This window comes from Gadus morhua, chromosome 4, assembly GCF_902167405.1.
Source record: "Gadus morhua chromosome 4, gadMor3.0, whole genome shotgun sequence".
Lineage (NCBI taxonomy): Eukaryota > Metazoa > Chordata > Actinopteri > Gadiformes > Gadidae > Gadus > Gadus morhua.
Genome location: NC_044051.1, coordinates 1,511,717 through 1,524,761, shown reverse-complemented (window position 1 = coordinate 1,524,761; position 13,045 = coordinate 1,511,717). Strand labels below are relative to the sequence as shown.

The window sequence follows — 13,045 nt, the reverse complement described above, 5'->3', positions numbered from 1 at the left end:
AGTGAGAGAGTGAGTGAGTGAGTGAGTGAGTGAGTGAGTGAGTGAGTGAGTGAGTGAGTGAGTGAGTGAGTGAGTGAGTGAGTGAGTGAGTGAGTGAGTGAGTGAGTGAGTGAGTGAGTGAGTGAGTGAGAGAGAGAGAGAGAGAGCAACGAAAAGAGATGACCAATGGAAATACAAGCCGTTAATCAGACTGCACCAAAGCCCCATATCTTGTAGCTCGGTTACAATGGACTAAAGTGCACACACACACACACACACACACACACACACACACACACACACACACACACGAGAACTATTGAGAAATACCTTCCGCGGTCGAGGACTCCAAAGTGTGAATCCTAACTTCCTGATTCTCTCCTCTGAGACCGAGCGTTCCGTCGCCTGAAGCCGGAGTTAGGCGAGTGCGTCATGAACCGGGGCCTCGCCCAGGGTGCACGGCGACACGACAAACCGCGTAGGAACCAGGCCTGAGGGCCGTGATTACGTCACACACACACACACACACACGCACACGCACAAGCACACGCACACGCACAGCTGTCAAACTGATTGAGTGAGAACGATGGAGAATAAACAGCAAAGAAGATCCCCAGGACTTAGGGAAGAGAAAAGATACAGATTGGCCCAGGTCCTACAGAAGGTATTACTACATAACTCATATGGGAATGACCTGTCCAAACCGATAAATCCACCAGGGATGCCTCAATCCAACCCCTATCTCTACTATAACTAACTACAGAAAGCTGCAGATCTCCACACCGGTATAGTCCAGACATCCAAGACTATAATAACCACTACCGGTACTAGTATAAAAGGCACACAACGTTTAAAGCCACTTCAGAGATGCTTGCCGAAAGGACGCCATACTGCCATCTCCAACCATAAGACAGGTTCAGGCACAGCGATGTGAGCCAGAAGTTCAGCTCCAGGTTCCAGCCCTGGTACTTGGCCTCTAGCTAATCTTCATCCATTACATAAGTGCATATTTGTTGTTCATCTATACAGGCTCGTGTGGCTTCGCAAAGAGGACAGTGAGCAGGGACAGGAAGTGGGCAGAGAGATACAGATTATGACCTGCAGCTTCACGGAACCGAACCCGGGTCGCTGTGAGACAAGATGGAGGTCTGATTATGGTTCCACGTCGACGCAGCGCAAGGGGGTTTACGGACACCTTACGTCCTTGCGGACGCTCCTTGCGTCCATCGTGAGGGCCAGACGTGCGCCTCCCAAAAATTGTACCCTTGCGTCGAGGCGACGCAGCAGCGAGGGCTGTGATTGGCCCGCTCACTAAAACCAGACGCCGAACCAAAACAGGGTCACGCCCGCATCAAAGTTGCGTTGCGCAGACGTGGAACCATCATTGAGGCCTATGGGGGTGGCTGCCATGTTTACAATCTCTCTCGCGGATGTTTTTCCTCCCTCTGTGTTGAGCCCTGAAGCAACCGATCGTCCAAACAGCGCTCAGCCATGCAGTGTGACAGGCATGTCCCGGGATGAGTGAGGGTCTGGTACAGGGACCCCTTGAGGTGAGCGACAACCTGTTCGCCCCCCCCACCTACACCTGCCCTACGTCAAAATAAGAGTCATCCTACAAATTTTTTTTGGGATTTGGGAAAGGTTTATTTACATTATCGGAACATTGAGTTCCAAGATCTGTTGATTGTTCCTGATGTCGCTGTGCTTCTTCGCAGAAAGAAAACAACCGATTTGAAGGCAGTCTTCTTTGAGCCCGAGTAAACGCAAGCCCCCCCCCCCCCCCCCCCCCCCCCCCCCCCCCCTTTCAATCACACTAAGTACCTTAGCATCGTCGATTGGCAACAGGAGGGATTATTTACAACCAAAGTGTACTTTCTTTGGCACACCATTGCTGTTTGTGTTAGAATTACATTTAAAAAGTGTCTTAAAGTCTTAAAAGTCTTACGGCTGGCTATTTCTCCATGGGAGTCTTAACTAGGCGAGCCCCTCTTTGAAAAAGAACAGAAATAGTCCAGTCAGTCAGAGAAGGTTCTAGACCACTAACGCCATGGCGATTAGCATAAGGGGTCCTTCACCTAACCAATGATGACGCAGTCTTCAGGTCCAAATTTGGAGGTCCTCTGGGCAGGCCCCCCCCACTGGGATGAGACCTGGGGGCCGACTCAGGACACGTCAGCGGGGTGGGGGGGGTGATGACTCACAGATGGCCTGGGAACACCTCGGGAACGCCTCGGGAACCCCCAGGATGAGCAGGAGAAATCCCTCAGGGAAAAAACAGACGCTGCCTGGGCTGCCCCCATGCCCCCCCCTCCCCACATGACCCCCCCCCCACCACCCCCGTTCCGGAGCAGCAGGGAAAAAGGCGGTTTCCAGAAGAACGCCACAAACGGGCGCCGCTCCGGGTCACTGGAGGACCTCTCTCAGGACCGACGGGTGGACCTCGGCCGCCTGCAGACCCTCCAGCAGACGGCCCACCGTGGCCGCCCGCCCCCCCGACTGACGCCACTTCACCAGGCCGGCCAGCGCCTGCCCGTGGGCACTGAGGGGGTGGTCGGCGCGGCAACGGTACAGGGCCCCGGCCGACAGCCCCAGGTGCAGCAGGAGGGAGTCCCACTCGGGGCCCAGCCGGGACGCCAGCCGCGAGAGCTCCCGGTCCGAGGGAACCCTTCCCAGGACGGCCTCGGGAATGTCATCTGGGGGAAAGAGGGAAGCACACCTGGATGAAGGAATCGTCGCTGGGAAGGTTAGAAGAAAGGAGCTATTAAAGATCTCGTAATGGCAGCTTTGTCGTTTGTAAGTAGCGGCTACATGAGGTGGTCTTCCTCATATGAAGAAGGAAAATAGTTTAACTTTGGGTCACTTTATTTGCTTGCTCATTTGGTATTCAAAAGGTCTCCTTTCTACTGGCCTCGGTGGCACCTTAGGAAAATACTATTAGATCTCTCAGCCGTCAACAAAGATTTGTGTCGCAACAGTATGTTGTGTTGGCAGTGCGCGCTCGCATATAGGTCGAAAAAAACCTCAAATCAGCCATCATTAAACAAAACAAACTCGGTTTGTTTTCCACACCGGTCCCTATTTCCTGAATAGTTCAAAGCGTGGACCTTTCCAGTGACTCTGTGCAGCCGAGTGCTGACCTTGGGTGACTGAACCCCGGTCAAAGCACGTCACTGGAGCTGGGAGCCAGATCGCAGAGCTAGGACAGAGACAGTCGCCCCCTTTGTTTCAATTATCAAGATTTACCATTTATTAGAACACATTTGGGCCAATTACCGTCTTGGCCTAGTTAATGCGTTGCCCTTGAATTGTTTTTGTTTTATACATTTAATATCATTCATTTTTCTATTTGTTTACTTCCCCCTTGAGTTTCAATTCAAATGTGATTGCGTATAACTGTTTTGAGTCCCGGAGTCCTAATCATGTCAAGATGTGTAATTTGCTGAATGGAGTTGTGGTTTTTTACTATGGATGCCAAGTCAACATAAAAATGAAAGGGCAGAAATGAAATAAAGAAAATGGATGCAATCAAATAAAGAATTAACGGTTGTGTTCAAAGCACCAAGCTGAACATTCTACTTCCTTGTTTTTATTGCTTTGTTGCTCCATATTTCTTCGAAAAAACACATTCTGTTAGCAGATAAAAACCTTTTTAAGCTGAACTGAAACTAAGGTGAATTTAAAGGTCATCAAAACATAACCTTTGTGAAATATGTTAAAATTTTACTTACTTTACTTCTCCCGGTTTTTCCACCCAAAATAAATAAAAGTTTTGATCGATCAGGTGATCCTACTCAAAAAGCCTGCTTTCGATGTTGGGTGATACAAAGGGTAATAATAATCAATACTAATAGGCCAAATCGTTTAAAAAGCAGTCGAGCAAGTGTTGGTATGAGACTTGAACCTACTTTCTGTCCCTTCACTCCTAGCTTGAAGGCAAACATATGTTGGGCAAGTGTGTCAACAACCGCAAACTACCAATTTGAAAGTTACTTAATGACACAAATAAAATAAAAATATTAAACCTAGTATAATAAATAATATTAATATAATATATATATATATTACAAAGTGTATAGCAAGAAGGCAGGCAAATTAATAATTTAACTTGAATTTAATTGCTTATTTAATACTGTACACATTTGGTCCTACAGACTTTTTTTTATTAAAAACACGACTTAAAAGCAAATGTTCTCTACATGTCATTAAGGAGCAGTCAGGGGACATCAGTCAGAGAGACAGGGCCAACATTGGGGTTTGAACCGAGAACCATAACTGTTTGGGTTCTGCAACGGGCATCCCAATCCTACCCCTAACCAACGGAACATCCTGTAGACATATTTCTTTCTCAATGAAGTCCTTTGGCATTGGTGTGTCAGTGCTTGCCAGTGTAAACACCAATCCCACCACAGTCCAGCCAGTAAACTGAGACTATAACGTCTTCAATGTGGGAGGTGTGCGCCCGACCGCTGATCTGATCTCTCATTGGTCAAATCCAGCCAGTTAAAAAAAAGTTTTCAGAAAAAGAGTCCAGACTTTAAAATGCCATACATCCCGTGCACAGTCTCACTGCCACCTCGAACACTAAGCGCAGAGACTTGGCATGCAACAGGAAAGTTAATGATTGAAATGTTAGATTATCTATATTTCGACGGATTGACCTTTTGTGTGCACACTTTTTCTGTTATTGTAAAGAAAGTAACACACACATTTGTTAGTTTAGTATGCAAACTCACAAAAAAAAAACAGAGGGGGCCCAAGTTTCCTTGTATGTAAAGGACAAAAGGCCATTGCTAAGGTTGTAAAGTTGAGAACCCCTGTCATCATGGTGACCCATACTCGAATCCAGAGCAAAACTAGAAAAAATAGTTAAAAAATCAAAAAAGCCCACAAAGGATAATCATTGTGACCGGGTTTGTATTGGATCAACGTGGTAGTTCAGTGTACGTTTCGTTTTCTATTAAATAACTAACGAGATATTAGGTTGGACTTCCCGTGGATCAGGCCCACATTTCTCCCTTGAAGGCCGAGAGTTTTTTCGCAGTAAAACGAAAAAAAAAACCGGCAAAGAATTCCTGGAAAGTAGGAAGCAAGCAGCGAAGCAAAACAGGCCGGAGACGGAGCGGGGAAGGAGGGTTGGAGGGCACGGCGTCCACCCAGCCACATCCATCACACTAAATGGCCTGCAGCTCTGAAAGCAGTCCACTCCTGCCAACAGAGGCCTTGCGAGCGCGTGTGTGTGTGTGTGTGTGTGTGTGTGTGTGTGTGTGTGTGTGTGTGTGTGTGTGTGTGTGTGTGTGTGTGTGTGTGTGTGTGTGTGTGTGTGTGTGTGTGTAATTCGAAGGGTATAAACTTACACGGATCACCCGTATGCTGCTTATTGTCCACATGGGGACTGCAAAACCAACAGGCAGGAGCCAAACACTTTTCTGTCTGAGAGGCTGAGGGGGGGGGATCGGGCCCCGGGCTAGGGGGAGGGTCGGTCTCTCGGTCTCTCTCTCTCTCTCTCTCTCTCTCTCTCTCTCTCTCTCTCTCTCTCTCTCTCTCTCTCTCTCTCTCTCTCTCTCTCTCTCTCTCTCTCTCTCTCTCTCTCTCTCTCTCTCTCTCTCTCTCTCTCTCTCTCTCTCTCTCTCTCTCTCTCTCTCTCTCTCTCTTTCATTTCAAGAGCTTTACTGTCATGGAACATAACCATGTACATTGCCAAAGTCATTAAATAACCAAAGGGACAAAACTAATTACTACAAAAAGGGTACCAGAAAGCAAGGGGAAATGACTCTCTCACTCAACCTAAAGTTCTCCCTCTCTCTCTCTACAATAATTTTATTTAAAGACGCCTTTCTCGGCACTCAAGGACACCGTACAGAGGTACACAAAAGTCATTTGAGAGGAACACAAATCAAAAAATAAATCAATAACAATAAATAGAAAGAAAGAAAATTGTAACAACACAGACATAGTGATTGGCATCAGGTGGAATGGGCAGTTTTGAACAGATGGGTTTTGAGATGTGATTTGAAAAGTGGAAATGAAGTGATGTTTCTGAGTTCGGGTGGTAAAGCATTCCAGAGACGGGGAGCAGAGCGGCTGAATGCTCTGTGCCCCATGGTGATGAGACGGGCAGAGGGGACACACAGGTGTACGCAGTTAGAGGATCTGGGGGAGCGGGAGGGAGGGGGTACATGGATGAGGTCGGACAGATATGGGGGTGCGAGGTTGTGGACGGCCTTAAAGGTAAACAGGAGGACTCTGAATTTGAGACGGAACTGAACCGGGAGCCGGTGGAGCTGCTGGAGGACAGGGGTGATGTGGTGGATGGATGGGGTTCCAGTTATAATGCGGGCAGCTGAATTCTGGACCAGTTGCAGTTTATGGAGGGATTTGTTAGGGAGGCCGAGAAGGAGAGAGTTGCAATAATTTATACGGGAGGTGGCGAGGCTGTGGACAAGGACGGCGGCAGTGTGGGGGGTCAGGGAGGGGCGGAGACGATTGATGCTTCGTAGGTGGAAGTAGGCAGACCGGGTGATGTTATTGATGTGGGATTGAAAGGATAGTGTACGGTCCAGGATGACACCCAGACTCTTAATCTTAGAGGAGGGTGCAACAGTGGAATTATCTATGTTGATTGAAAAGCTGTTAGTTTTTGATAGGTTCGATATTATGCCAATGAGTAGAACCTCGGTTTTACTGCTATTTAATTTGAGGACGTTGAGAGTGAACCAGTTTTTTATTTCAGTGATGCAATTAGTGAGGGAGGAGGGCGGAAGAGTGGACGAGGGCTTAGTGGTGAGGTAGAGCTGGGTGTTGCCAGCATAACAGTGGAATTGAATCTTAAATTTACGGAAGATATTGCAGAGGGGAAGGAGATAGATGATGAAGAGGAGGGGTCCCAGGATACAGCCCTGGGGCACACCTGAAGTGACGGAGGAGGGGATGGATTTGAACGACTTCAGTTGGATGAACTGAGTGCGGCCAGATAAGTATGATTGAACCAGTCTAACGGAGTGTGGGTGATGGCAATGGAAGCTAGTGTGTTGAGGAGGATGGTGTGACCGGGTGTATCAAAGGCTGAACTGAGGTCGAGGAGGTTATCTTGATTAGTGCTGTTTCAGTGCTATGGAGTGGACGAAAACCGGACTGGAACTGATCATATAGGTTATTGTCGGATAAGTGAGAATGGAGTTGGGAGGCAACTGTTTTTTCAAGGATCTTAGCGATGAATGGAAGATTGGAAATTGGACGGAAGTAGTTGAAGTTGGAGGGGTCGGCACTAGTGTTGGCTCGTTCGTTCGCGAACCGGTTCGAATGAGAGAGTCTTTAGGACGAGTCTTTCGTTTCTCTCGTTCGTCTCGTTCACCATTCGATTCACCGGAAACTCGACTGAACGAACTAACGAGTTTCTGGTAGCACTAGCTCCACTGAGTCTGACTGACTCAGCTGAGAACCGTGCAATGGCGTGTATTCCAAGATGCGATTCACCGCTACCGGAAACTAGGCTGATTCGCGAACGACTCCTCCCAGTTCAGTCGAGTTCCCGGTGAATCGATTCACCGGAAACTCGACTGAGCTGGGAGGAGTCGTTCAGGAATCGTTTGTTCGTTCAGCCTGGTTTCCGGTAGCGGTAAATCGCATCATGGAATGCACGCCATTGCACGGTTCTCAGCAGAGTCAGTCAGACTCAGTGGAGTTAGTGCTACCGGATACTCGAACGAACGAACGATTCGCGAACGACTCCTCCAGTCGAACTGAATCACGCAAACTGGATCACGGAAACGAATCATTAAATCCACCACTAGTCGGCACCAGGTTTTTTCAGTATTGGTGTAATAGCCGCGGTTTTGAAGGTTGTAGGGAAAGTTCCAGTGGTGAGAGAGGAGTGGATGATGGCAGAGATGAGGGGGGCCAGAGAAGGGAGGCAGGCTTTAACTAGTTGTGTGGGGAGGGGGTACAGTTGACAAGTGGATGGTTTGGATTTTTGGATGAGTTCTGTAATTTCTGAGAGAGTGGGGAGCTGGAAGGAGGAGAGTGAGAGTGACGAAGGGTGAAAGTCTGTCGAGATGCTGTGGTGAGGGACTAATCCAAGGTGCTGGTGGATATCCTTGATGTTTGAAGTGAAAAAGGACATAATGGAGTTGCAGAAGGAGGTTGTGCACAGGAGAGGGGGGGAGAGAGTCCTGGGGTTTAGTGATATTATTGAGTAGGGAGAACAGTGACTTGGAGTTGTCTTTATTGGCAGTGATTCTACTGGAGTAGTAGTGGGTTTTAGTGCTGGCAATGGAGTCCTTGTAGTGTAAAATGGGATTATTGTACATTTCTTTGTGAATGGTGAGTCCGGTTTTTTTATCAAGTTGCCGACGTGTGGCTTTCATCAGACGTTGGTCGGGGTGAACCAAAGGGCGACGACAGAGAAAGAAACACATCTGTTTTTTAACAGAGAAAGAGTATTGAGAATGTTGTGGAGTCGAGTGTTGTAATGAGAGACCAGATCATCAGGGGTGGATAGATTGTAGGGGTGGGGAAGATAATCGATTCTTCGATGCATCGCGATTCTCGCTAGAACGATTCTGTCTCGATGCAGATAAATTAATAATCCCTGCAACATTCTGTTCGCCAGAGAGGGATAATTGATTGAAATTATCTTCAGTGTGTATTGGCCAATCTGATTTGTCTTGACACGATTGCGATTCAGCCTAAGCAAAGCATGCGCGCAAACTCACAGCCAGACACAAGAACTCCTTCTACTTCAAGAGCAGTTTACATAGAAAAGAAAGATTAGAAATAAAATAAAACTGAAACCTATTTTTTACATACTTCCATATTGTGTTGTAATGCAAGCTGCATCGATTATTGCATTGTTCATAGAAAGTCATATTTGTGACAAAAGCTTTCTCTCTTATGAAGTATTAGATAAGTTAATTCATCTGATGTCTTTAATGATCATCACAAAAGTAGGAAGTGATTAGCAAACTCTGAGTAGCAAACCCAGATGTATAAATATATTTTTGAAAATCACGCATGGAAATGTACATAAAAAAAATTGTTGGAACGAGATGCATTGAAAATCGCTTCAGAATCGAATCGTTGACCTCATAATCGGAATCGAATCGTGAGGTGCCAAGAGATTCCCACCCCTAATAGATTGCGGATGTCAGTGAGGTGGAAGGAGTTGATACTTGAAGTGAGAGTGGCAGGGTTGATGTTCTTCTTTATATTCCGGAATGAAATGAGGGCGTGGTGTTTTTGAGACGGAGAGAGTGAGTTGCACTGTGAATGACAGGAGAAAGTGGTCAGTTATGGGGAGTTCATCAGCTGTAAGGTCAAGAGGGGTGACACCAGAGCAGCAGATTTAGTTAAAATGTGTCCTTTGGAGTGTGTGGTGATAGTGGTATGTTGCTGGCATTCAAAACGATCTAAACAGGAAGTGAAGTCTTTGGTGAGAGGCAGATTGATATTGTCCAAGTGGATGTTGAAATCACCCAGCAGTATTATGTTTGGGGAGAGAGAGGATAGATGGGTGAGAAAAGAAGCAAAGTCAATTAAAAAGTCACTATTCGGCTTAGGGGGACGGTAGACAGTAGCAATGATGGTTGGAGTGGGACCGGACAACTCGCAGACAGTTGATTCAAATCTATCTCTCTATCTATCTCTATCTCTATCTCTGTCTCTATCTCTATCTCTATCTCTCTCTCTCTCTCCCTCTCTGTATTTGTCCGGGATAAATTTACACCCTGGCCTAGTTCAGGGTCTCCTTTCTGCTCTGATATTGTGGTTTGGCTATTTCTATTAAATCGGTATAATTAAAATACATACAATATAATATTAACATATGTACACTATATTGTAATAACATAAACTTATATTTAATTTCTTTGGATATTCATGAAGAATTTCAGTAAAGATGATATCTATTATGCATTTACACAGCATATTATTGAACAAATATACCCACTGTGCGAAAATGTCATCAATTCGATTTACACTCAATGTGACTCCATGTGTCCATGCAATCTAAATGGCAATCTTTACATTAAGGGAGGGATGCTAGTCTATTATTAGTCATTATGTACTCAAATATCAACTATTTATCATCCATCCTCGGTGCCAACAGAGTTTGCTGTGTGCTTATGACGTGTCTCACATTTCACCGAGACGACAACAGATTATTAGCGTAGATAACATGGAAGTGAGTGTAGGCCTACTTTCTTTACAGTGCACTCAACTGTAAAGAAATTCAACTCACATGGAAGTCAGTGTACATTCTTTACGGTGCATTAAACTCCCATGAAAGTCAGTGTACATTCTTTACAGTGCATTAGCGCTCATGGAAGTCAGTGTGTTTCCTTGACAGAGCATTGAAGGCTCACCCTCAGAGCCCGGTCCGGTTGCTGCAGGCTGCGCCTCTAGCTGCTGCAGCAGACTGTCTCTGACCCAGGAGAAGTCCTGGAGCAGCGACTCCATGAACAGGTCGAACGCCCGGGGTCCCCGAGTCGGCAGGACATCGAGGAGACTCAGGGTTTTCCTCTTGCTGGTATTCTGGGACTCGATCTCTTCAACGTGACTCGCCGTCAAAATATTCTCCTGGTAGAGAAACTGAACGATCGTGTCGCTGACTAGTATCTGGTTTGAGAGGTACAGTCGCTGTTTTCGTAGCACCTCCCTGTGGGCCTGGTCCATGCTACTAGGATCGGCAGGGTAGCTGGCATAGCCAAGTGTGAAGTAGCTGGATTAAGGTCAAGGAACGAGATAGTGTCGGTTAATGTTACGACCCGTGGATGTATAATAACAACGTTACAATCACAGAGTGACGATGCTCCCCGGTATATGGTCCGACTGGAAACCTGACACACGGAACTAATAGATTAGAAGAGGTTGGTAAAAAACACCAAATATAAATTAAGCAATTCCAATAATCAATACTATGTATTTATTGAAAATATTATTATTATATATTATTATTATATAAATATTATTTATTATTTCTGATTATTTTAAGTATGGAAATTGTTTATCAAGACAGATAGTTGAGAGAGAGACAAAGAGAGAGAGAGAGAGAGAGAGAGAGAGAGAGAGAGAGAGAGAGAGAGAGAGAGAGAGAGAGAGAGAGAGAGAGAGAGAGAGAGAGAGAGAGAGAGAGAGAGAGAGAGAGAGAGAGAGAGAGAGACAAAGAGAGAGAGAGAAAGAGAGAGAGTGAGAGAGAGAGAGAGTGAGAGAGAGAGAGAGAGAGAGAGAGAGAGAGAGAGAGAGAGAGAGAGAGAGAGAGAGAGAGAGAGCGAGAGAGAGAGAGCGAGAGAGATTGAGAGAGAGGGATAGATACTGTAATTTTTATAATATTGCACATTTTACTTTTTATAATCATTTGAGAGTATACTATGTCTAATGCCAGAGCCAGATAATAAATAATTCATCCTTTATAAGAAGCTTCTCTGCCTTGGCTGTTTGGAGGGCTGACCACTGATTTTGGCCCTGCACACTAACAATGAGTGGAGGTGAAACTGTACCTGAGGACAGCTGTGCTTGTGCAGCTAACTCTTCAGTTGAGGTTTAAGTTAAACTAGATTAAGGTTGAACATCAACAATGACACCGCAAAAAAGCCTCACAGACACTCCATTGTGTCCCTTTGGCGTGGCCATCTTACCTGTGTGTAAATAACGCTCAGAGTGCCTGGACTTTTGCCAACCAGGGCATAATAGCCATTCATTGCACCTGACAATGTGTATAGACGGCTTCGCCTGCAAGCACAGAGCTAGGGTTATAATAACATCACTATCATTCTTATTCGTCCAAGTATTGTTGCGTTAGAATGGGTTTCTAGACAATATGGACCTTGTTATTCCACAAATGGTTAGCGGCTGGTTGAATATTAGAACCACACTTATCCATGTGAGACATTGGGGTGGGAAAAACTAAACTGATGACAGCTGTGTGGAAGTTTATAGCAAACGCTTTCAGAGAACTCCTAACAGCCATTCACTCTTCCTTTGTTAATCCAGTATTGCAGATCACAGAACTGCCTTACGTTTTAGGCAGAAGACCCAAATCGTTTTTCTTGATGGTCCGATATATTCGAGGTGATTCCAAGTCCGGTTTGAGTGGTGTGGCGATGGCTAACCCTTCATTCTCTGGGCCTAAGGTAGGAAGAGCTCAGCTGGTCTAATGGCTGAGTCACAACCACACCATTCCTGACTAGGGTTTCCAATTTCGCTTTCCAATCATAATGGGTTTTTGCAGACTGCACCGGAAACCGGATTTGGACCCGGGTAACTAGAGACGCTGTGGGATGAACCAGCACAGCGGAAACCACCGTACTGAAGCAGCAGCCTGCTTCGGAAACACTGAAAATCTTGTTAAGTCAGGGGTGGTGTCAAGTGGACATGTTGCAAAACAGACCTAATGACCTAAGGGGCTTAGGTGGAGCAGCAGTCATGACCTTATGTGAGCTTAACATAAGGGGTTTATTATAGACACACCTGACGTCCGACCAGCCCACTGAGCCATTTCCCTTCCCCCGAAAGATTCTGAAAGTGTGAGGTCTCGTCAGCTTCGTCCTTGGCCAGAACAATGAGTCACAGTTTTGAAGCGAGGAAGTAGGAAGTAATCTCAGGCGCTAATGCAAATCGTTCAGCGTAAAACTTAAGTTTTTTTTTTTTTAAAAGAGGTGCACGGGAGCATGTTTCAATAATCGTAGTTTGAACTCAAGATTTCCAGAGCCAGTGTAGACCTGGACAAAAAACAATTCAGAGACAAGTTCAGACTTTATTTTCCAGTCTTTTATTATTTGCCTTTCTTCTGTATATACCCCCCCCCCCTCCCCAACCCTCACAAAGTGAAATCAATTTAGACTGCATCTACAAAGCGCATGAGGAAACAACAGCTGAGGGGTCAGCACCACAATACATTCACTCCCCGTCGTGTTTTCAAGGAGAGATAGCATGCGTTCCAATAGTGTACAGCTTTTAAAAAAAAAAAATAGTTTACCAGGAAAACAACATTTGCACACAATCAATAAATACTTTTACCAAATGTTTTGCCGCGACCATAGGTATGCTGTACAGTTATTAAGATCCAGTAATA

The 13,045-nt window shown here is 45.8% G+C and overlaps 1 protein-coding gene across 2 annotated transcripts; it reads right to left on the bottom strand.

The window, feature by feature from the left end:
• Positions 1–1,598: 1,598 nt before the first annotated feature.
• cradd (CARD and death domain containing adaptor protein) lies at positions 1,599–10,810 on the bottom strand. Of its 2 annotated transcripts, none has more exons than XM_030353226.1 (2): positions 10,338–10,810; positions 1,599–2,672 (listed from the first exon to the last, which is right to left on the bottom strand). In XM_030353226.1, the coding sequence occupies exons 1-2, from the start codon at positions 10,645–10,647 to the stop codon at positions 2,383–2,385; spliced, it is 600 nt and encodes a 199-aa protein (XP_030209086.1). In that variant the 5' UTR covers positions 10,648–10,810; the 3' UTR covers positions 1,599–2,382. The 2 variants fall into 2 exon arrangements, 1 of the variants encoding a protein (XP_030209086.1); XR_003976349.1 differs by lacking the exon at positions 10,338–10,810 and adding an exon at positions 3,708–4,652 and having other exon boundaries at positions 2,534–2,672.
• Between the last annotated feature and the right edge of the window lie 2,235 nt (positions 10,811–13,045).

Excerpts from the sequence above, each read along its gene's own strand:
- cradd (XM_030353226.1), bottom strand. The coding sequence starts at position 10,647 with ATGGACCAGGCCCACAGGGAGGTGCTACGAAAACAGCGACTGTACCTC. Across the intron at positions 2,673-10,337 it reads AACCGGACCGGGCTCTGAGG|ATGACATTCCCGAGGCCGTC; the intron begins GTGAGCCTTCAA and ends TCTTTCCCCCAG.